General features: G+C 41.7%; 3 protein-coding genes across 7 annotated transcripts in view; 1 reads left to right on the top strand and 2 right to left on the bottom strand.

Annotated features, from left to right (window-relative positions):
• Window positions 1-8,230, top strand: part of VPS13B (vacuolar protein sorting 13 homolog B) — a 412,996-nt gene extending 404,766 nt beyond the window's left edge. For all 5 annotated transcript variants that reach the window (XM_065751678.1, XM_065751682.1, XM_065751679.1 and 2 more), the window contains 2 exons: window positions 610-859; window positions 6,684-8,230. In XM_065751678.1, the coding sequence (XP_065607750.1) occupies window positions 610-859; window positions 6,684-6,932 (499 nt within the window). In that variant the 3' untranslated portion in view covers window positions 6,933-8,230. The remainder of the gene's footprint in view (window positions 1-609; window positions 860-6,683) is intronic.
• Window positions 8,231-11,219: 2,989 nt separating this feature from the next.
• On the bottom strand, window positions 11,220-16,467 carry LOC136058707 (cytochrome c oxidase subunit 6C). The gene is given in 5 exon segments (XM_065752370.1): window positions 11,220-11,345; window positions 14,072-14,210; window positions 15,711-15,838; window positions 16,397-16,427; window positions 16,429-16,467. Coding segments are annotated over 4 exon segments (318 nt in total). The 3' UTR covers window positions 11,220-11,345; window positions 14,072-14,090.
• A 20-nt stretch (window positions 16,468-16,487) lies between these two features.
• Window positions 16,488-23,217, bottom strand: part of RGS22 (regulator of G protein signaling 22) — a gene marked incomplete at its 5' end in the record, with an annotated part of 69,506 nt that continues 62,776 nt past the window's right edge. Inside the window, 1 exon segment of the mRNA XM_065751806.1 lies at window positions 16,488-16,636. Within this exon segment, the coding sequence (XP_065607878.1) occupies window positions 16,488-16,636 (149 nt within the window).

Below are 23,217 nucleotides of genomic sequence, written 5' to 3'. Positions count from 1 at the left end.
GCTCATTTTTACATCCACATTGTTTATTAATAGGCTCTGGCCTGTGGTCAACTTAACAGGCTGCTTCCCTAGGAAAGGCTGAGTTATGGCAGTTTGTTTAGGAACATTAAACACGAAGGTAGTGCATAGAAACCCAATCTGCAAATGATGGGCTGCTGATCTGCTTCCAGCTTTGGAACTGTGGAGCTGATCTTTCTTTAATGGCATTCAGTGAGCTCTTATTTATCATTGTGCCGAGCCCAAGAAAAATACTGCACATCTCCAGAAACAGCTGTTAGTGAAGATAGCTTTATTTTCTGTGCTGAATTTGTAAGCCGCTTCTCAGGGTAATTTTTCTATTAGGATGGGAAATAGGCTGACCTAGCATGGTTATTAGGCCAACTTTGCAGTGAATGATTAGGGAGTTTTGATAAATAACTTTTTCACATTTATCCTCTAAATCTTGAGTCTTACATTGCTCAGTAATGGAGATTTGGAATGTATTCCATGGCTTATTTTCTATTTGTAGACAATAGCTACAGGCTTAAGAGTATTAGTGATCAAAAGAAGTCCTTGAAGATCCAATGCCTAACACTGACTACTTCTTTTTATTTTTTTTTGACAATGCAGGAAAATGCTGCAATCTCTAGGGAAGCCAGAGGTCCATATGGAATTAGATGTTATGATTGTGAGCGGGTCAGGCCAGCAGCATGACGGCTGCTTGCTGCTCACTTCAGAGGTGCTCTTTGTGGTCAGTATCAGCGAAGACACGCAGCAGCAGGCCTTCCCTGTGACTGAAATCGATTGTCTGGAAGATGCTCAGCAAAAAGACCTGCTGAAGGTGCAGCTGAAACAACAGAGAGTGCCTTGTGATTCGGAGGTAAAGACCGAGTGACATTTTTGGTCAAAGATAAAGTCACAGTGGTACATATGTTCCAGATGCTTTTGGCAGCTGGAACAATCACTTTTGGGTTAAGCAGTCGGACCAGAGGTTTAAGGGTCAAAGCAGGGCACCCGTTGTTTTCACACACCTCGCCGTTGACCACTGCCCTTTGGATGAAAGGGACTTGTCTCCTCTCTTCTATCCTCGTACTGATGATGAAATTTAGCATCTGTGACAGCGACTTTCTGAGGGAAAAATTAGAGGAAGTGTAGATTGTTGGCAAGCACCACCTTGTTTCTGAAGTTCTAATGCCTAGCTGCAGGTATGTGAGGTCCCTGTTGTTTGCCAGAGTCATGCCTACGTCACAGCGAGAGCAGCTCCTTTCCTTATTCTGTGAATTCTGTTTTAACAGTTGAGTAATACTGATGCATCCTCCTTTCAGCGTGTTGCTTTCCTCCCCACTTTGAAGGAAGTGTTCTTTCTTGTCTGCTAGCTCTGTTTAGTTCTTTAGATCTTCCTTCTTTTGCAAATGCTATCTTGAAAAAGGGCTGGCTCTCTTGCTGAGATTGGAGGCACCAAGTGTTGCCAGGAAGAGCATAAATCCTTCATCTTCCTATTGAAAGATCTCTAGGCCATTAGAATACTGAGGTTTTGGATGAATTATTGCCTTTTAATGGTAGAAGAATGGTATATTTTTACACTTTAGGGAAACAATGTTTATTGTATTAAATTCTCAAGTGGAATCATATGATTGTAGGATTTCAGAAACAAACCTATATGTCCTAATTCCTGTTTTTTATAGAAGTATGTCAGGTAGTTGATAGACTGCCGTACCAGAAATTTCTGTTTCAAATATGCAAAAGAACACGTGTAAAACAACAGAACGTATGAGGTGTGCCAAAAGTAAGAGGGGCTTCAGCACTCTCAGTAAAATCCAAACTTTGCTGGTCACCAAAGAATTTTGCCTTCAATTCCAGCAGAACAAGGGCTTCATCTGTGTCATGACAATACTCAGAATTTTTGCAAAAGGCTTTTTTAAGGGCTGAATTCTCCATTTACAAGTATTGTCTTCCCAGTAACGTCAGTCTCACAGAATGCTGTTGACTGAAGTTCCCTTTTCCATCGCAGGGTTGCATGAGGCATTATTTAAAATTGATGCAAGTGGCCAAAGCCCAGCTTTTCTCTCCCTGAACACTGTGTGGTTGCTAGAGGCACCCATTCTACCGAATCCAGCCCATCCTGCTCAGTCCAGAACTAGTGTCCTGGAGGAAAGTGGATTTGCTCTCCCTCAGATTATTGATGCACTCAATTTAACCTAATTCTAACTTTAGCAGTGGGTCATATTTTTTTAATTGGGTTGTAGCAGCTGTGGTGGCTGTTGTCTTTATATTTGGTTATCCATGGGGTGAGGAGTTGGCTTCTGCTCTGCTGGGGGGCTGCTTGCCCAAAGGTTGTTGTAAGGTGGTGATGCCTGCCTAGAAGGGGGAAAGGCACGGGATGGGGAGTAATTCTAGCCCCATAGCTGCTGCCGCTGGCAGTGGATAGGACTGCTGGGCCAAGTGGCTCATGTAAATGCTCCACTCTACATGACGTGGACAGAATCTAACATTCCTACATACTCATGCTAGTTCACACCATTATGTGACCTGCCTTGGAGGTACTGGACCAAATACATCTTTATTTCTTTAGCTGTGGATAAGAATATGGGACCTCCTAATCCAGTGGCATAGCAATGCCAAGAGCTTTGAGCCACTCAGCCTCTGTGTACACGGTGTCTTCTGCTTACAGAGGCTGAGAGTGCAGTGAAGCTGTATGGCACAGCCAGAAACTGCAGCACAGGAGATTCCGCACGAATGTGCACAAGAGCTTCTTTACGGTGAGGGTGACAGAGCAGTAGCACAGGCTGCACAGGGCGGTTGTGGAGTCTCCTTCTCTGGAGATATTCAAGACCCACCTGGACGCCTACCTGTGTGACCTGGTGTAGGGAACCTGCTTTGGCAGGGGGGTTGGACTCGATGATCTCTTGAGGTCCCTTCCAACCCCTATGATTCTATGATGAAAGCAGTGAAGAGTGGTGCAAAGTCAATTCTGTAGAGCACTGGCGCTTATGGGAGCCAAGGCCCCCCCTTTCAGCTGTTCAGCATAAGTGTGTATAAAGGCTCTGTGAATGTGATAAGGAAAAGCAAACATAGGAGCAGCAAGCAGCTTCAGAGCTACACCTGAATGGATATGACTCCCAGCTGTCTTGCTGTGGCACTTCTGTAAGTGATGACATTGGTGAATACTGACATTTTTTGCTGAAAAAATGCCAAGTCAGGTCTTCCTATTATGATGAGGTATTGTTGCCAAATGTAAATTATTTCTATTTTGCTGATTATTTTAGTCAAAGATTCTAGGAAAAAAAAAAAAAAAACAGATTGAAACAAATCATTTCAGCATTATAAAAACCAACTATTTTTTTTGTCTTATTGTCCACCCAAAATAATTGCCAGAAGTTTTGTTTCAGCTCTGCCCAAAACAGTTTCTCCCTTTGCCTCCCCTCAGCTTGTTGGAACTATTAGGAAACAAAACATGAGTTGTTCTACAGCTGTAATCACCAGAGATGTTATAGAGCATATTTTGACTCTTTCAGCAGTCGGTGCGCCTGACGGCTTGTTCGCCTCCACCAGATATAACTTAATCCATCTGGCTAGGAATAACCTGGATGGAATCTTGAAAACTCTGGCACTGACAACATTATTATTGAAAGGGAAGCATTAATTGTGCTTGGATTGTCTTCCAAAGTAATTGAGACACTGCTTGTTTCCAGACAGGCATCAAACTCTAAGAGCCTCCTATTCCAACTGCTCTTGATATAGTTCATTGCAGGCAGCAAAAAAATTGAAGGGCTCTGGAATTTCAGATATTCCAGGATTTCTTTGTGATGGTGTGCAGCAGGGTTTTCACGCATGCTACCTGCATCATACTTGGAGCTGGAAACCACTCTATGGATTGTTAAAAGTTGTGAGGAGAAAAAAAAAAACCTAAAATAACAGACCTTTTTACTCACAGTCTGCACAAAGCAGACCAGAATTGCTCCACGTGCATCTGGACTGCTATAACAAATACACTGTAGCTACTGTAGATTTAGTTAGAACTGCTGAAGGATTATTCTTTATAAATCATAGTTGGAGGAGTTTTAGGAAAAAAATTAAAGTTCTTAACCTAGAAAACCTGTCCATCTAACCTTAAAGACCATGTGGTCTTTCTTTAAGATTCATCTAGCGGGTGCACTAAGCAACCCTTGTTCAAGTTCTGATTGATTGAATGGTCTGGCTATGAACATTACGGATTCTCAACATGGTTAAGCAGCTTAGTGACAATGCTAGGTGCCATTTAGGGGAGAAGTAAAAAAAAAAAGTTGAATAACAGCAATTCCAAGTTTCTGTTGTTGTCTTGACAATATAAGCTGAACTGAAACTGGCTGGAGAAGCAGTTACTGATGGGGTCATCTGGAAGCAGGTAGGATCCCAGATACTTTGTTAAAGTATAGTTCATATTTCCTCCTGAATAATTAATTATGCTATATTCGTGGGATATGGCCTAAGTCTGAATGAATCAAAGAATCGCAGACCAATTAGGGTTGGGAGGGAGCTAGTTCCCACCCATGGGATACAGAAACACATCTCACCAGACCATGCTGCCTGGGCCCCCATCCAGGCCGGCCTAGAACTCCTCCAGGGATAGGGCACCCACAGCTTCTCTGCACAGCCTGTGCCAGGGCCTCATCACCCTCATTGTGAAGAATTTCTTCCTTACATTTCCTTTAAATCTCTCCTCTTTTGTGAGGGTCCAAAAGTAACACCTCCTATTTTATTATTTTTGCCCACGACATCAGAGGCAAATGTTGGTGATATGGCAGCAGAGGGGCAGTCTGACAAAATGGTGCCTGACATGGAAGTGCCTATGGAGCAAAGGTGTGGAATTGAATTCCTTCATGCAGAAAAATGGCACCCGCTGACATTCATTGATGGTCCTAGGAATAATGGGCTCACTCAAGTAGGTGAATGGGATGCCAACGCCATTTCCACCTCCTTTGATAACTTCAGTCAGTGTGGAGACAGAACTATAGTCTAGTTTTTACATTGATGCTACTTGAGCATCTTTCCGTGACAGCAGACCAAAGCCATCATTCAGACATTCTCCATGGTTTGCCATGTATCTATCTGCTACAGCAGCAGTTTGCCTTGCAATTTTTTTTTCCCCTCCCTTTAAGGAGGGTATAGAGGAAACCACGCTTTCCTCTGCCCGGTTATTTCCATTGTTTCTAAGCACAGGCTTCAACTTGGAGCTTCTGAGTTTGTTCAAGAGCCTGCTTCCTTTAGCATTTTTGTGGTGATGATTGAAAACAGGAGCATTTCTGCTTGATGAGCAGAAAATTCTTCTCCAAAGGCTTAGTTTTTTTGTTTTTTTAAAGGCAAGGGACTGTTTTGATTTGAACGTGACAGCTGTCACTATCTATGAATCATATTAATTATTTCTTCAAATAAGCAATAGTTTGTTTTAAATGAGCCTTGCAGTCCAAAGATGTGACAAGATATTGATCCTGGCTGTTCAACTGAATCCAATGGCCCTGCATTGAGGCATGTGTAAAACTTCCTGAAAGACAGGCCGAAGGCAGCTGTCTTTGAATCCTCAGCATGAAATCCAACAGACAGACATTTTAAACCCTGAAGAAATGAAATTGGTCAGCAGTTCTCCAATTGTAACTAAGGAAGCATCAAAACCTACCCCTAGGATAGCGTCTGCCTTTCTGTAATTATCACATTTTGGAGATGATAAGTTCTGTTCTGAATAACTTGAACAGTGATACCACTGTACCATCCATGGTGATATTTCTGAAATACTTATTTTAATAAGTAAGTCAGCTAGCTTGATGGCTGCTTGCATGTCTTGTCATGGTCATCTTCAATTTCTTTCTTTTTATAAGAAGAATAAAGGACAAAGCAGATTGATCTTTTGCCACCTTTCTGTTGGCAGCATTGGCTTTCGCTAGAGGTGCGTCAGTTGCATCCTTCTTAGCAGAACCTTGAACCTCAGCATATTTCAACCTACAAAAAGGCATTTCTTCAGAGTAGTCTCTTCAACTCATGTTGGAGAAGACACTTTGAACAAGATCTTCTCCATAAATAACAAGCATGCCCTAACCATCTTTAGTGAAAATCTTCTGTTTCAAGAAAATGAAATTCTGTGGCTGGTTCTTTGGTTACCAGAAGCAGATGGAGGCATCTGGTCATAGTTAGACCTGGGAGGTAGCTTCTAGTTCTTATTCTGAACTGACTAAGTGGAAGACTTAAACTTAACTTCCCAGAAATGACCGCAGGTTGTCATACATTGTACTTTGTGAGAAAGTGTGAAGGTTTTGCTAATTAGAACTATGATGTATCTGATAAACAGTCCTGGGAGCCACTGGTGTTTTTCTAAGAGGGCTTTAGGTGTTTTTTCCTGTCTGAGAACTGGTTTGTTGTAAAGGTCTTTTGAGCAAGTTGTGTTGGGCCCGTCCCTGAAAATCTCCTGAGATTCTGCTTAGACTTTTCTGTGGTGAAGGATGAGCTTCTCTGGCAGAACTCTCAGACCAGAATAGCAAAGAGGAGGACACCAATCACCCAGTGATGGGAGAACTCTGCTGACTGAAACATCTGTGAAACTACTCTAAGAAAGATCCCAGGGAGGAAGATTTGGAACTATAGAAAATGATGCAGAAGTTACTGTCTTCGCTACTACTAAGTTAGTTCAGTTACTGTCAATTACTCAGTAATCCTTTTATGTTATCCTATTTCAGGCAGATGGAGTTAGAGAGAGACTATCAGAACAACAGTACAATCGCCTCGTGGAGTACGTCACGAAGACATCTTACCACCTCACCCCCAGTGCCACCACAGCGCCAGCACCGCAAGCTGTGGCTGCCGAACACCTTCCAACTGTAACGAAAACATATAACTATGTGGTTGATCCAAATTTTGCCCAAGTATTCATTAGCAAATTCATAATGGTAAAAAATAAAGCCTTGAGGAAAGGGTTTTATGAATAAATACTCGTGGTGCGGATAGTAATATCTTTCTTACCATTTTGAACATAACACTTTCTATGCAGTAACCTACGTCAAGAAAAGATGCATCCAATTTTTGAGGAAGTAGGAGATAACAAAATTAAGCTTTTCTAATCTTGACAACATTCCTGCTCCCTAGTCAAGATGCTGGTGCTGGAAGGAAAGTGTTCTTGCAAATGATTGAAGTAAAAGAGAAAAGCCTTAGAGTACAGTTCAATCAAAATCCTTTTTCTTTCAATAACCAAAAATTGGGGAATAAGAAAGAGCTGCATGCATAGAGACATTTTTGCCACACAAAACATACGTATCAATACATACTATATCATATTTTAGGGTCTGCCAGTTTCTGTTGTAAACCAGGTTTATAACTCAGCTGTAAAAACTTGCTCAAGGCTGAGCCTTTCCCCCCACACATGCACTGCCCCCAACACGCACATCCTGAGGCAAAACATTTTCCCCCACTAAATCTGGAAAACCCAGTGTGGCTGTTTTAAGTTACTCAGTGACAGCTGGGTTTTAGCACCACTTTAACCTTAGAATAGCTTCCTTTATTTGACTGAAGTTTTGCAGGACATTAGTCCTTAATGTAAACGAGTGCCTTTGTGTGGTTTGGAGAACAAAACGTGAACTACAACGTTAATTTATTTTTAAAACTGTCTGTATACAGAAACTTTATTTCATCCACCATCAGATTTTCAGAACTTTCAATGTATATATGACACTGTGCATTGTCTGGTCATTAGCTGGAAGCCAATAATACGCAGCTCAAAAATTTATAGACCAGAGTTTAGCCTCCTTGCAATCCACTAAGAACCTGTGAGCTCATAACATAGATGTGCAGGTGCTAAATACAGCCTTGGTGGGTCTTCGTTCCTGCTGATCCGCCACCACTACACATAGTACTGGCTTACTTAAGCCCTGCTGTAATCTTTAAAGTGATAAAAATAGGGATACGTAGAAATACAGACCTCTCAAATATTATTTGTTCTAAGGAAAATGAGGTTATTTTTTAATTTGGTCCAAAAGCGAGGACCCACAGGTTCCAATTATAGCAATTAATAGTTAATGATGCCATTACAGTACTTCTTTGAACACATCAAGACAAATGAGCTTCCTAAGTGTTTCACTTTCAGATGTTTTACAGTTTGTAGTAGACGAGGAATCATTCTGGGCACAGTCAGATTACTTTATAAACCAAATCTGTCTAGAGCAGCTTTATTTTTTTTTCTTTATTAAAAAAAAAAAAAGAGCTTACTTGGTTTTCAAGTGTGCTTTTAACTTCTCTCCCCTTCTCTACGTACTCTCAGACATTCATTTGGTCTTGGATTCCTGAACATGGCCAGAATTACAGGCAAGAAGAACTGGAATAAAAGCTGATCAACATTTTGAGCAAATAAATACACGTTCATTATTTCTTACTTTCTATGCATACCAGGTATGACCAAGTGCACAGTACCTATGAATGTAGTATTGGCAATGTTTGTTTCATGAGGTCTGTTAAATGTGATTTCTAAAAGCAGTGTCTCTCGTGTCCTGAAAGACAGAAGCCTGAGTTGTCCTTTCTGAATGTGAAAGAAGCCTGCTCCTTACCAACATTTCATACAGCGTTTTCATAACTTAGTCCTTGTTTAAATATCATTATTTAAAACAAATGTATATAGACACAGTCCATTTCTGAATATTTTATGGAGGTAGTTTAATACTTCTAATTTTGCACACTGATGCATAAATTGTAATATAGATTGTTTAAAGATAAATAAAGCTATTCCTATAATAGTTGTTTCTGTGAGTTACTCGGCCATTCTGTTACAAGTGAAGAAACAGTCACTGAGTAGAACAATAATGATAAAGATATGCAGGCTTCACGTAGACCCCATTAGATTCCTGTTGGTCACTGGTCTTTGTCATATACCAAAAAGCACAACAGACCCTGACAATGCTTTGGAAGTAAAAAGCTGCTGGTTACCTTGCAAAAACACGTGCTGAAAAGTTTTACGGTTTTGTGACCAGCTGAATCAAAACAGCACTGCAGTCACCATTTGAATTAGAGCAATCTGTTCCTCTTACATGTGGCACAGAAACCAGCTGAGAGGACACAGCCACACCTGTGAAGGATAAGGAACAGCAGCAGCTCAACTCCTCCAAACCTTTGTAGATTGCAGCCGTTGTTTACGCTGTATTTGTGTTATTCCTGAATTAATTATATTCTCTTGGAATAAAACACTTGCTTAAATTACGCCCTTCTTCAGTGAATTAAGTGAGCATCTTTACTACATTAGGCAGGTTCCTTCTCCCCCTTCTGACCACATGTATGGAAACATGTGCAGAGACGGCATATAAATCAGCCTCTCCTACATATGAGCTGTGTGAACTAAGAAAACAAAGTTGTCCAAAAAGCAGCTGCCTGTACTTAGCTGCTAAAGCACTCCAATGTGTACCCTTAAAGCATACCTACTTTCATAATGCTCTTTAGACCCGGAGAGCTCACAACTTCAAATCTATCTTTTTAGTTTGCTTCCAGAACAATCAATCAATCGTTTCTCGAACACTCAAGAATAAAGCAAGCCAGCCAAAAGCTTGGAGGCACAGTCACTTATAGATAGCAAGACCCTTCCCAGAGTAGTTTAGATCGAACAATCCCTTTTTATATATTGTTTCACATATAAATACAGCAGGTTGGCCTTTCTCCCTACCTCGTCAACAGGCCCCCAGCTTTGCCCTAGTGTCCCAGGCAAGAGGAAATTAAGAAATAGGTTGGCTGGCACTGTAGGCTGAAAGGAGTACTCATTTTGCACTATTTTGCGAAGAGACATAATAGTATTATAAAGAACTTCCACCCTGATGACTCCTGAAGTGCAAACAGAGCAGAGCTCACCTTTCCTTCTTCTCGTTGAACACATTTAGACAGGGTCAGCTCTGAGGAGCTAGTTCTGCCACACAGACCAAAAGCTGCTCTGTCACAGAATTCTCCTTTCTCTGAATCAAACAATGCCAGTAGCAGAACGAACACACAACTCTAGTCAGCAGTGAACAGTTTAGAATAAACTTACTTAGAACTTCAAATTCATTCCTAACAACTGCAATGAGCTCATGGGCTAGAGCTGGTAGGGAAGTCGGGTTCTTTCCACTCACACATCCGGCAGTAACAAGTTCCCTTGCCTCTGGAGCTGTCATTGTGACTGAAGAGCCCTGGCTATTCAAACCTGCAGACACGGCTGAAAAAATGTCAGTCAGTCTATAACGGCATGCCACATTTATACTGTACATTTGGGAGATAAATTGGTATCATTTGCAATTGTTAAACTTTGGTTTACAATTATAGGAGCAGGGGGATTTTGATGACTAGATGGGTTTCCCCTTCCACCACTAACATCAGATTCTTTCTTTGCCTCAAAGATAACACTGCAAATACTAGAAGTGTAAAGAAAATCCCATGTTGCTCCATATTAGTGTTCTGGATCAAATGCATTATTTACATGCTTTCATTAGTCCAAATGCTGCTCACAGTTACCTATTAAGTTAAGTAGTTAATGATCCATTCAGAATAAGTTACTCCAAACAGGATTTGAACTGAAGACCTTCAAATACAACACAGATGGCTTAATTTGTCATGGTTCTTCATACAAAGCCTTCCCTTCTTTCACATGATCAGCTTTGACTCCTCTCATAGTGCCACATTCAGCAACCAAGAGCTTCAGCCACACAAATATATTTCCAACCTCAGCTACAGGCAGTGCACGTTCCACATGAGCGATACTGAAGCAGAAGATAGAGCAGTGGGTCTTGGATTACAGCCCTTTGTACATCAAATGCATGTGAATACACACAGTTTAGAGTAAGTTCCCAATTGCAGTTACATACCATATGTAAGAGTGGTCATTTGCATACTTTCTACGTCTTGATGTAACACTTCACTGCTGTAAGGAAGGCAAAGCAATGGCAGCAAAGCTAAGGTTGGCTGATGCCTTTCCAGAATGCCCAACAACTTTTCTCATCTCAAGGTTAGCTCACCTCTGAAGCCAGAGACTCTTCCAGAAATCCAGCCTCTCCCTTCCTGTAACAACTAACCTCTTGCACATTCCCATCAGCAGCAAAGACAACCTAGCTGTCATTGCTTAAGAACATACTTTATCAAACATGGATTTGGTAAAAACAAAGATGCAAATAATTCCTGAGGGATATCTCCAGCACAATTTATGAAGACTTTCCACCACTCTTTCCAGTACATAAGCATTCTGACCATTAATGAAGACAATTAAACTTCAACAATGTATGTATTTTATTTATTGAGATATATTAGAGCACGTCATACACTGAAGTGCATTACATTTATAATTCAGTGAACACGTAAGGTTCAGTCATTAAGTCTCCTTAGGCTGAAGGGGATCTGTGGATCTGCAAGATAAAAAGAAATTAAGTTATGCTGGACAAACTTCATACTCCCAGTAAAGACATTAGTAGGTAGGAAAGCAAAGCAATAGAGAGAAATGTTTATGTGGTAGTTTAGTCTAGAGGAATTCCCTCTGTTATTTCCTGACAGTTTAAGATTCACACACCCTTCATGTGGCAAACAGAAGTGAAACGTGGAACAAATCAAGAGCTGGAACAGTCCTGCACAGCACGTCAGATTCACTATACATGCAGCACTGATAACTGAATCAATCTTGCTAAGGGCCTGAAAGAGAAAGGAATGCAACTTTCAGAGAGAAGCCAGAGAGGAAACAAGTGGTGTAGGCAACCTACCAAGGAAGAAAGAAAACCAAATTCAAATTGCTTCTCCACATTATATTGAACACAATCCAAGACCAGCTGTGTTCCAGGACAAGAGTCATGCAAGTGGTTAGCACCAAATTCTTAACTTGTCCCCTTCTTATATTACAGAGCACACTCTAGAAGTAGGATGCTCCCCAGGCCTATACTCAGTCTCCTTTACCAGTACCTCCACACAGTCCGTGCCAGGAGCTGGATCTGTAAATTCATGCATAAACACCGTGTTCTTCACATCCCCAGCAGGAACAAACTCGGTGCAGCATTCCAAACGAACACCTCTACTAACCAATCCCCCTCCCTGTCTACCATCTCATCAGCTTCAAGGCTAAGCACCGATTCCAGAGTGAGTACTAAGTGAAGTTACAGCACTGTATTTATTGCCCCATTCAGAATATACTCCAATAAAATGAGAGCAGATGTAGAATAGGCATGACCACTGTACCCTTTAGGTAACTATACAAAAGAAAAAAAGCATCAAATTCAACCTCCATCCAACTTCCATAAATAACATTTAAATTTCTGAGGGAAATGAAAATGCCTTCCATCTGTTTTGTGTACTTGTCCTTCTCACAGTCTTTTCAGAATATTTGAAACAGTGGCATTGTTTGCTCCTTTCTCCTACTATTCTGTAGAAAAATACCAATTCTTACATAAGCAAGACAAGGAATAAAAAGCACCAGCAATTCAAACAAACAAAAGGACATACAAAGATTTATCCTTCACATTTTCTTTTAAGCCAGTGTAATTAAGGAATGGAAGAAATGTTTAGGAAACATTTAATTTTAACAGGTGCACACAATGTGTAACTTGATTTTTTTAAGCTCCAAATGGGAACATAAGTAGAGTGGAGCTCTACTTGCACTGAAAAGTCCTGCTCATGATTCCAATTAAATATTTAACATGGATCACTGTTGACAGTGTTTGTTTCAAATGATTTTACCACCAGATGGCCTTTCTGAACACTCTGATGAAGGCCACCTGACTAAAGAATGCAATCCGGTGTCTAGCTAAGTTAAAAAGTCCTTATTTCTTAGCAAGGACCCAACTAGAAGCAGAATTAGTGAGATTAAAAGCAAGTAAATTTGTCATTTTGTTATTTACCTTTCCCGGAGTCGTTACCACTAGAGCACAGACACTCTTTCCTCAAGGAGAAAGGAAGAAAAAGTAATCTGTAAGGATGGCTTAGATGGCTGGAGCTCTGCTTCTTTTACACAATTGCATTATGCAGAAACCAGACAGTTGTAGACTGTCACACAACAAAATTTCTCGCTAATAGTGTTAAGTACAAATGTTTTATTCAATCTTGCTGCTTCAAGCAAACAGGCTGAGAAAATCCAGCTGGACAGGATAATTAGAGCCACAGATTATCACGTAATGATCACAATATGAAAACATTCCAAAAGAATGAAAAAGCTATCATCCTAGATTAGTCTGAAGTCGTTTTAAGAGAAGCAGAGAACTCAGCGTCAGAAATCTCGATGAAAAAGGGGGGAGGAATTCTTCACTGTCACATCATGAGCCTGCGCAGTTGGCTGCGTGCTTATTCACAACTATGACAAGGTTGAAATCCAGACTGTTTTCCCCGGTGTTACGACAGGAAGGAAGGAGAACAAAGTTTGGTAGTACTCATACAAAAGGCAGAGTATTAAACACTATGAGAAGAGTACCCTGAGCAAAGTTCTATTCAAGCTCACTGCAGCAAGGCAAAAATCTGAATTTTAAGACACTGCATGCCACAGTGGTTTTTAACAATGCACATACTTACGTGTATTTAAATATAGTCTTTAATACATGCATGTATGTGTATTTCCCCTCATGAGTAGTTATCTTTTTCCTCTCTCCAGCCCCAAAAGACAAAAGGATGTATGGAAGCTGCCTCCACTTCTCACATAGAGAACCCTGCAGTGAGGGTGAAGCACCTTTTCCACTTTCTCCTTCACTGTATCGCTAGCAGCACGTTTTGATAGCCCAGAGCTAAGCAATTCAAGATGTGACCACATCAATATAATAGTGATATCAGGCAAATCTTATACAAAAGCTTTGCTTCCTCTCCATGCAAGGACAGAATTGTTTGTAACACTGCTGCACAAGGAGGGAAAGGCCTGGCACCACTCCGCAGGTCTGCTGTAGCACACACATTATATCACTCAAAAGATATTCCAGAGATTCCCATTCTGCTCTTACTCCCAATTCTCAGTTCCTATGCTTGTTTATGATTTTATCACCCACAGCTCTTTTGTTTTCTTTGGGAGCACCTTTCTCTTTGACAGAAAAGGAAGAAGTACAAATGGAAGCACAATAGCGCACTAGAACAATCCCATCTTCCCTTCTAATGCAGAGTAGCTCATTACCTGGAAATGCAGGTTACCATCATTTGGGCGGTGCAGACTCAAACACACCAGCTGCTCTCATGGCTTCAAAGTCCTTCATGGGATCATAGTTTTTATAGAACTCTGCATATGCTCTTTTTCTGGGTTCAGCAACTCCAAACTGGAAAGTAACACACAGGAAATTAAAGCTTGTAAAGCTTCACAGGTGGCAGTGGGTTTGTTTGGTTGGCTTTGGCTTTTTGCTACCACTGCTATGATTTTAGCAGTGGTTATCAGTCTAAATAGCCTCAAGTTCAATGACAGAAGCTAGTAAAAGATTGCTTTGTTTCTGTTCAAATCCATAGTTCAGGCTTCCTGACTGCTGGTCTGGTAAATAATGCCTACAGTGAAACCTTAAAGAGATAGCACATGACATTCTTAAGATCTAGAAACAATACTAAGGTCTAGAAACAGTCTATACTGAGCCAGTCTGAGGACAGTTTTACGCATAACACAAACTGTTATGGTAAGATCTGAGTATGACTGTGGACAGCTGCACAACAGTAACTCCAAGCCAAATGGCATCCCATAACTGACTACATTCCAGCCATACAGTAGGGTAAACTATGGCAGTCTGGTAAAATGCTCCTTGGGTACTCACTAAATTGAGGCACAAGGATATGCTCAAAAGCTCAAAAAAAAAAAAAAGTGTGAAGGGCAGGTCAAAGTGGGTTTGTCCAACACCAGTGAACACAGTAAATTACTACTGACATCAGCTACTTGTCCTAAACATGCTCCACTGCCTTCCTGGTGTGTTATGTAAGGCTGCCACATGGGTATAAAACCACAGACTGTTGAAGGACATTGCCAATTTCATCACAAACAAGCCTGCCTACCTCTCATCAGATGCATTAAGTGGATGCTGAGCTTTTAACTGTGCAACTATTGTTCCTGACAGGCGTTTGTTGGTCTTCACGGAGTTTAGCGGTACTGATTTTATGATAAACAACCTCAGGTCAACTTAATTTTCAGTCATTTTTATCAACAGCTTCTCAAGTATTTAAAAGCTGCTAACAGTGCACGTGTAAGTTCAGCAGGTGAAGCAACACCCATTTCTTCCAGGAAATTCATGCAATTTATGTTTCCTAATTCCCTGTGATAAAAGTATAACAAGCAAGACCCCAGAAGTGTTTTTTTTTTAATCTTTGTCAGAAGGCAACTTACTGCAGGAAACAAACTGTTCTGCAAGCAGGATTACTCTGGAAGCACAATGCTCTATTCCTACACGCTGCTTCAAAAGAAGAAAGGGCCACACCTCATCACAACAGGCAGCCACTGTGGTCAATCTAAAGATAAAAATAAGAACTCTCCATGGTCTGATACCATGGCAAAGTGGCAAGCTATCTAAGCTAACATGATGATTTTGTGAATCATTGCAAGCAGCCTAAGACCAAGAGACTTGAGGTGAAGCTGTCAACAGTTACATGATTTCGAACAGTGTAAAGCATCAGGTTATTCAGATCACTTCTCCACACAAAGATTACAGAGATGTATTTGTGGGAACATGCTTACAGAAACACAAAACTAAAGCTTTCAGGTGAAATAGCAAAACGAGGTGGCATGACGAAGATTACAAGGCTCCAGTGAGACCAGCTCATAAGTGAGGGAGTCGTGATCTAACCTTGTACAATGCCGCACATCCCAGAGACACAAAAAATGCCCCAAAGAGGTGAAACTTCATCCGCCTGGCCAAGAGGCGGCGCATCTGCGGCTTAGGCAACAGCGCAGAGGACATGCTGACTGTATTTCCTAGAAAACAACAAAACAATGAAAACGAGAACGGTGAGACAAGAAGTTTTACTCAAATAGCCTTCTGTCGCTTTGCTTGAGAAAGGTCACGGCCTTCCGTGCCACGTAACAAACACTGGCACAACATAAGCAGCAGAGCAGAGTCGATTAGGATACGTAAGGAGCAGCATCCAAGGGCAACCTGACGGTGACGAAACCTGGGCATGGCTTTATGCCCCTTCCAGCCTGCTCCCTTCCCTGCTGGACCTTCCAGGCCCGCTGCCCCAAAGAATACACTGTGGGGAGGGAGGAAGGCATTCACAAACCGCTCCACAACACCAACCACGACCGCTCCGCGACCCCTCGAGGCGCAGGCACCCCGTAGCACCGGGCCAGGCTCACACGAGCCTCTCGCCGCCGGGCCCGTCCCCGCCAGCCTGAGGGACGCGCAGAGGTCACGGACGGAGGAGAAGGAGGAGGAAGGGCGGCTGGCGGCCCTCAGGAGGAGGGCGGGAGGAGCTCCGGGTAAGGGGGAGAACATGGCGGCACGAGGAGCGGGGGGCGCGAGCGGGTCCTCACCTCAGCGCGAGCCCACCAACGTCCTTCCGCCCCACCGGCCGCGCGCCCTCTGCGGCCCCAACACTGCGCATGCGCGGATAGGGCCGCCTCGCTACGGCGAGCGCTTGGGCTCAGAGCCCGCCGTGCGCGCGCGTTGGCGGAAGCTGGAGTGGGGGTGGTGGGGTGGGGGGATGCGTGTGGTAAAGTTGTACAGCCCCAGCAACAAGTGAGGGGAGCAGTCTTTGCGAGAGCATTTCTGATCTGAGAACATACACCGTTTCTCAAAGTGAATTAAAATCTGTAATTCAGAGTGAAATGAAGAACGGCTGTCCAGGAGTTTCTCAAAAAGCCAAGTGTTACTGACATCGCACAGAAAGAGTGACGAGATGAGAGCTGATCGTGTATCTCCATCTGTACACCTAATGTCCTGCTGCTGAGCAAGCAGGTGTTGTCATTCAGTATGAGCAGGAGAGCTGGCTGGGGCCTCTGCACTGCTCCACTCAGCTACCCCTCCACCCCCACCCCATTACACAATGCAGAAAGAGGATAAAACTTTAACTGAAAAAAAAGCATGGCTGGCTTTGTGGCTGCTATGATTATAAATTACATATGAGGAATTTTCCTCTAAACGACGGTCTTCGTGAGACAATGTTTGGGTAGATGGACCTAGGTCTGCGTATAGAGAAATCTGATGACTCTTTGCAATAGCTTACTTCATGCCTGGCCAGGTCATTAAATTCTTTTCTGTGTGACCAGTTTCCCCATGTGCCTGAGATAGTGCTGGCTAGACATCTTTGTGTTATAGCTGGGATGCTAAATGAGGTGCTAATTGTTATTATTCTTTGACGTCATTACTGTGGAATATAGAGCCAACTCCTAATTGTTCTGTATAAAGGGCAGTTCAGGACTGTGCAAATACGGGTACAGGACATGTTGGAGGAAGAGCCATGGGCAAGGGGCAGAGATAACCAGTTCCACTAAGTCAGCACTCAAGAGTTGCTCCCAGCCACTCCAGTTCCTGGGGTTTTATAAGGATGAGCGCCTTTCCAGACCTGTGCTGACTCCATGCATCCAACTGTTTCAAAGCAATTCAGTCTGGTGAAAACTACTCGGGCATATACCTCACAAGAGGACAGCAGTCATCTCCTTCCCAGTCCACCCAGTCCACGGGGCTTCTGGCACCTGTTCCAGTTGGTTTTTGTTCATCAGAATTAGGACTGTTTGTTCAGAAAGAGCTGCAGTTACCAAAACAGAGTCAACAGCCCTCTTTCCTCCCCAGACTTCTGTAGCACCTGCAGCCTCTTCATGCGCTTCCTCATGGTGTCCTTGAAGATTATTTTTGAGGAAAGTGGGCATTCCTGCTAAATCATTTCTTGCTTATGACGCATTGAAATTTTAAAGAAAGTTTACCACTGAGAGAAAATTTAGGCAGTGAATCCTTGTCTTTTCCACAAAGAGTGCCAGCTGTGATGCTTCAGATTGTGCTTTCTGTGGTGTGGCCTGGAGCCGACTAGGAACAGGACTGTGACTGTCAAGTGATTTTGCATATGCCACAGAGTCTTTAGATACTCATAATCTGGATCAAATTAGAACCAAAAATCCGCTGGAAAAAGATCACATGGGACATCAACAATTCCCTGAGCCAGTCGCATTCCTAAAGAGTTTATTATAATATCTACCTCTCTATCCCAAAAGAAAGAAAAAAACCTAAATAACGCTGGTTAGTAGCTATGTGCCACATATGAAAATGCATACATTTGTGCTCCTCCTCCCATTTCTGTCCCAGAAATTAACTTTTTAAATACTCTTATGCTACAGCTGTGTTGACATCAGTCAGTTGCGGTGTTGAAACAGAGATACTGTGGCACAAAAAGATATTTAATAAATTGGAATGGCAGCTGTACAAAAATTAAGGGTGAATCAATTATTCCTAAATGGAAACATTCAAAATTAGCTAGGGAAAAAATATTTTCAGGCTTCCAAAAGGGCATTATAAACAAAGGGGACAAAAAAAAAAAAAAAGCAAAAGTTCAAATCAGAATAAATGGAGCAGACAGGGATTTCATAAGCCTTTGTTGATTTTATGCATGCTTCTCAAGTAGAAAAATCTCAAATAAGCAATTTCTTAAGCTTAGCCCAAGCCATAAAGAGACAGATTTTGGTAATTTTATATAGGTATACAGTGATATGATTAGATGAAGGGTGTTGTGTTTGGTACCATCGTGAGTTCTATTTTGTAAAGAGAGACTCTGCTATTTCCCAGTGCCCAACCTGCTGTCAAGTCACAGCTAACGTCTGCACTCATGCCTAGACAGCATAGACATTCATGTGACAGTTCTTCTCTTTTTTCCTTCCTCTTATTCTCTTTCTCCTTCTTCCTCTATTCTCTTTCTTTGCCTTGTATCGTTCTTACCTAAAAGCTTAGCTTGGACAAACTAACTTGCCAAAAACATGCTACATGATAATTTGCTTTCTGAAGAAAAATTAAAAAAAAGAAAACACACCCACACACAGACACAGCTCCTTCCAATCTCTGCTCTGTGCTCAAATCCCTTTGAATGATGCAAGGGTTGTTTTTTTCCTTTGAGGTTTTAAATGTTTTGTAGCTTGTCTACAATGGAAACAAAGTCATCAAAACCAACACTTTTATTCTGTTTCTTCACTCTGTATTTGATGAGAGATGTCTTACTCTAAGGTATACTTTCCTTATCCTTCTTTTCCCAGGCAGGAATCTGTAAAGTGAAAGCACCTTAATGGCCAAATTCCAGTCCCATTTAACCAGTGAACATATGAAATCGTGGCATGTCATTGCTGCAGTTTCTGCAGCCCCACCTTATCAAATGGCAGCCCTTCAGGTGGAGGCCATGAGGATCCCAAGCCTGGGTTCAGCCCAGGTAAGAGCAGTACAGGAGCAGAGTTCCTCCTTCTGGAAATGAAAGCAAGGACCATGGCACAAGGACAGAGGGCAAGCTTAGCTTGTCACGCTCCTTTCCAAAGCACAGTTTGGTTGATGTGCTGTAACACGGTTTTGTTTCACAACACCATCCACAATACGGAAACCTTATTGTACTAAGCAGCGCCTGCATGGTCTGCCTAGCAATTCCAGTGAGGGCATACTTGCAAGTTCTTGGTGCATGTGCCAGTATTCCCCTCCTTTGTTATAGATGTTTTGCAGTAAGTCCAGGCAGAAGATGCATAGATACCTCACAGTAGCACAAAGCTACTGAAACAGTGTTCTTCATACCTTGATAGGGTTTGACTGGATTCATTAACTTTTATTTTCCCTAATCCTCAACAGCAATCGTCAGACCTCTAGAAGAGCAGAAAGTTGCCAACTACTGCTGTTTGTGAAGCTATCATTCTGTTTGAGGAATTAATCCTAACAGACAACTACAGACCAGCTAACTGATGGCTGTAAGGAAGTGGCTGTGAAGTGGGAAAGCCTCCTTCAGATAGCAGACCACACCTGCTTTCTACCAGGTGCTACCTTTGCTTCCCTTGGTTAGATTCATGTGCTCACCCCAGGCAGCTGTAGCTCCGTGTGCCAGCAGAGGAGCAGGCACCCACAGGGATACCTGGCACAGGTTAGGGACCACACCCTGAGGGACACTGCAAAATGTGCTCATTCTGCCAAATAAAGCCTGACCATGGTCATGCTTCAAGTGTCACTTCTGCAGTCATTTCCTGTAGCAAGTTTTTAATTTTTCTCATAGGTTTCTAAACCTCTCATTTCAGTCTGCTTTAATTCTTTTTAAGGTGCTGACACGGTAAATGTTACAGGATGTTGGCAGGCTTTCCCTTTGGGGTCTGCAATGACAATCAAGGAGGGGGCATCTCTGTTGTCCACCTCATAGTGTGCATGTGTATCACCACGCTGCAATCATGTCAAGAAGTACCATCCATTTATGAAAAGAGAGTTCATGAACATGATTGAAAACAAAAATAAAATCACAAGCACCCCAAAGATGATGTATTTGTTGACCTATTTATGACCTGATGAACAAACTGTGAGCCTGAGAGCTTGTCTGCTATTTCCACTGACGTCACCTGGTCTAATAAAAGATATGACTCTTCCTAAAAAATGACATTGCTTTTGTTTATTCTGGTGTTGGAAGTACCTGTCTACTTCGGATTGCTATAATGTGTAAAGGTTCCATAGCTTTGATGTGATATCAGATGATATCATGTAAACAAAATGGATCTTTCTTACAGCCATAACCTTGGCAATCCATGAGAAGTGCGGCTGTCAGGAGGTCTCAGCCTACAAAATCCCCACTGGAGCTAAAATCCAGGTCGGGTTGTCCCAGGTTTGAAAGGTGAGGCTCAGTCAGGAGTGTAGAGTATCCAGAAAGTGGTTGAATCGTCTGTTGGCATTTTTTTAACAAACTTGTTACTGACATTCCTTTTTAAAAACACGCACGCTGAAACCAGCCTGTTTCAGCTTTACTGTTTTGTTTTGAAATGAGCTAATTAGGAAACGGTAGATCTCAGGTTTCTGCTGCACTGAAATTTCTGAGCTTCGTTATTAACAGAACTGACAATAGATAACAGCACACACGAGCTTAGTTAAACATATTCTGATTAAAGAAGTTCAGGATACATTTTCCTAAGACCAATTGGCCATATTCAATACGGCTTTACATGGAAATGGTGGAAAAATTGCAGTATTTTTCCAAGCAGGAGGTATGAGATTATAGTAATCCATAGCCTCCACCGCAGTATTAATTAGCATGGCTCACTAACCAAGGACGTAATATTTGTAAATGAAATTCTAGAAGGGCATCAGTAAAGAACAGGATGTTGAAGCCAAATGGAAAACATGAACCAATAAAAAGGCTGAACTAGCTAGAAGTGCAAGCTCAGCCTTTGAAGTTAGTTCAAGTACTGCATGCTTTAATTTTGGTGTAATCTTATGAAGGGGGTACAAACAAGAACTCAGAAACAGATTTTGTAACATTTGGCCCAATTGTAGATGAATCAGTTTGTTGATGGTTACCAACAATTGCACTGCCAGAGAAGCTGTGGTCTTTGTTAAATTAGATTGAATAATTGGCTTCAGTGGGAGTTTCGGGTGCAGAGCAAATGAAGTGTCATTGCCCTTGACTGTCGTAAGATTCCTTAGCAGAGGCTAAGCGTTTGTGTTCAGAACAACCTGAGTATGGATTTGGAGAAAATAAGTCCCTCAAGAGTTCATCTACTCATTCCTCTGCCCCAGCATGTGTCTGAAAATACTTAGTTGTTTCTGGCAGATGTGCGTACCTTATCTGTTTTTAGTACCCCTTTGATGACAATAAGGATAGCAAGAGCTCTCTGGGTAGTTTATTCCAATGCTTAACTAGAGCCTCAGCATATAGTTTGTGATTAGTACTATGCTGTCTTGGCAAACCCAACCAAGCCTGTGTATTTTTGTGTTTTGATTGTGTTTCACGCTGTTTTAGAACATTCTTTCATGTGGAGCTGCAGTGACAAAAAAAAAAAATGCCTTTTTCTAGGGGGGGTTTCGGTTTTGTCATTTGGAGAGCTCTCTGAAGGCCTGCTACTGCCAGGTGCTGAGTACCTCTGGAGACGCAAACTAAGAGTACACGTTTAAAGATAATAAGCAGATTTCAGGATCAACCAGCCAGGAGTTAGGATGATCTTTGAAGATATAGCTGGAAGATGAACACATATATACTTGCTGTTTTTACATCAAGTATTCAGCTCATTAGCTTGAAAATATTAATCATTTATCACAGTCTTTAGTTAGTGGCCCAACATATGCTATTAATCACAACTTTCTCATTTGAGAGAAAAAAAAAAACAGGAAAAGTTAATTTTTTCTTTCGTATGCTTTCTAGAGCCCAAAGAACTCCTGAAAAATGCACTTATTTTCTCTTCCCAGCAGCCGCGCAGACCTCTGCAAAGAGCCACATGCCCCAACAAAGAAAGCATAAGGACTCCATCCTCTGAAATGCGAGTACAAAATGAATCATTTTAATGAAACAAAAGACATTCATTTTCAAAAAATTATACAGAAGCAACACAGTGGAAAATTTTATTAGGAAAAAGATGATTTACATCAAGCATCAGTCCCATGTCATTATGACATGAAAGTAATTTACTGAAGCATGGTAATTTTATGCATATATGTATATAGTGTTTATCTACGCATACAAACACATGAATCTATGAAGGAGGGATTTCTTAGATACACATATATACCTACACACGTATGCATTATCAAAATGGTAAAAGTGTACATTACTCTAGAGATGTGACAGACACGATTCCCAAAATAGCTTTTTCAGGGATGAGTGCTACTGAAACCAGTCAGGGTCGGGGGCTTACAAAACCAACACTGATTGCTTGGGATGAAATTTGTTTGCTTGTGTACAGGTGAAAAATGCAAAGAATGCTAAAAGCTGGTTGGTTGCATTTACTGAGCTGTGGGCACCACAGACTATTCTAATGAACACTTCCAGTGAAATCTCTGTATTTACTGGCTTTGACAGATGAGGAATATTGCACAAGCTATTGTGCGCCTTCGCATTCCTTGAGTGTGATGCTGTGTTTTTTTTTCTTGTCATTTGTTTCATTTAACTTTCTCATTAATGGCACAATTGCTTTGCTTTGTTAAAATCCCTTTTCTGAGAAGAGAGTGTTACTTTCTTTCTAGATTTCTTGCCAACAGAAGTTCTTCAAACGCATACGGTACAGAGGAATCATGTACGAGATTATTTTAAAGGAAAAAGAAATATCTCAAATCAAAAGCACAAATCCACTTACTACATTTGCTTTTGACTTGAAATGAAAAGTTAACATGAGAAGTGCACATAGTTCATCAGCACACTGAACAAATACAT

The sequence above is a fragment of the Cyrtonyx montezumae genome, unplaced genomic scaffold (genome assembly GCF_038088225.1).
Source record: "Cyrtonyx montezumae isolate F1298 unplaced genomic scaffold, pur_monq_1.0 scaffold_8, whole genome shotgun sequence".
NCBI lineage: Eukaryota > Metazoa > Chordata > Aves > Galliformes > Odontophoridae > Cyrtonyx > Cyrtonyx montezumae.
Note: the sequence above shows the minus strand (reverse complement) of the source record. Positions and strands in the feature narration are given on the sequence as shown.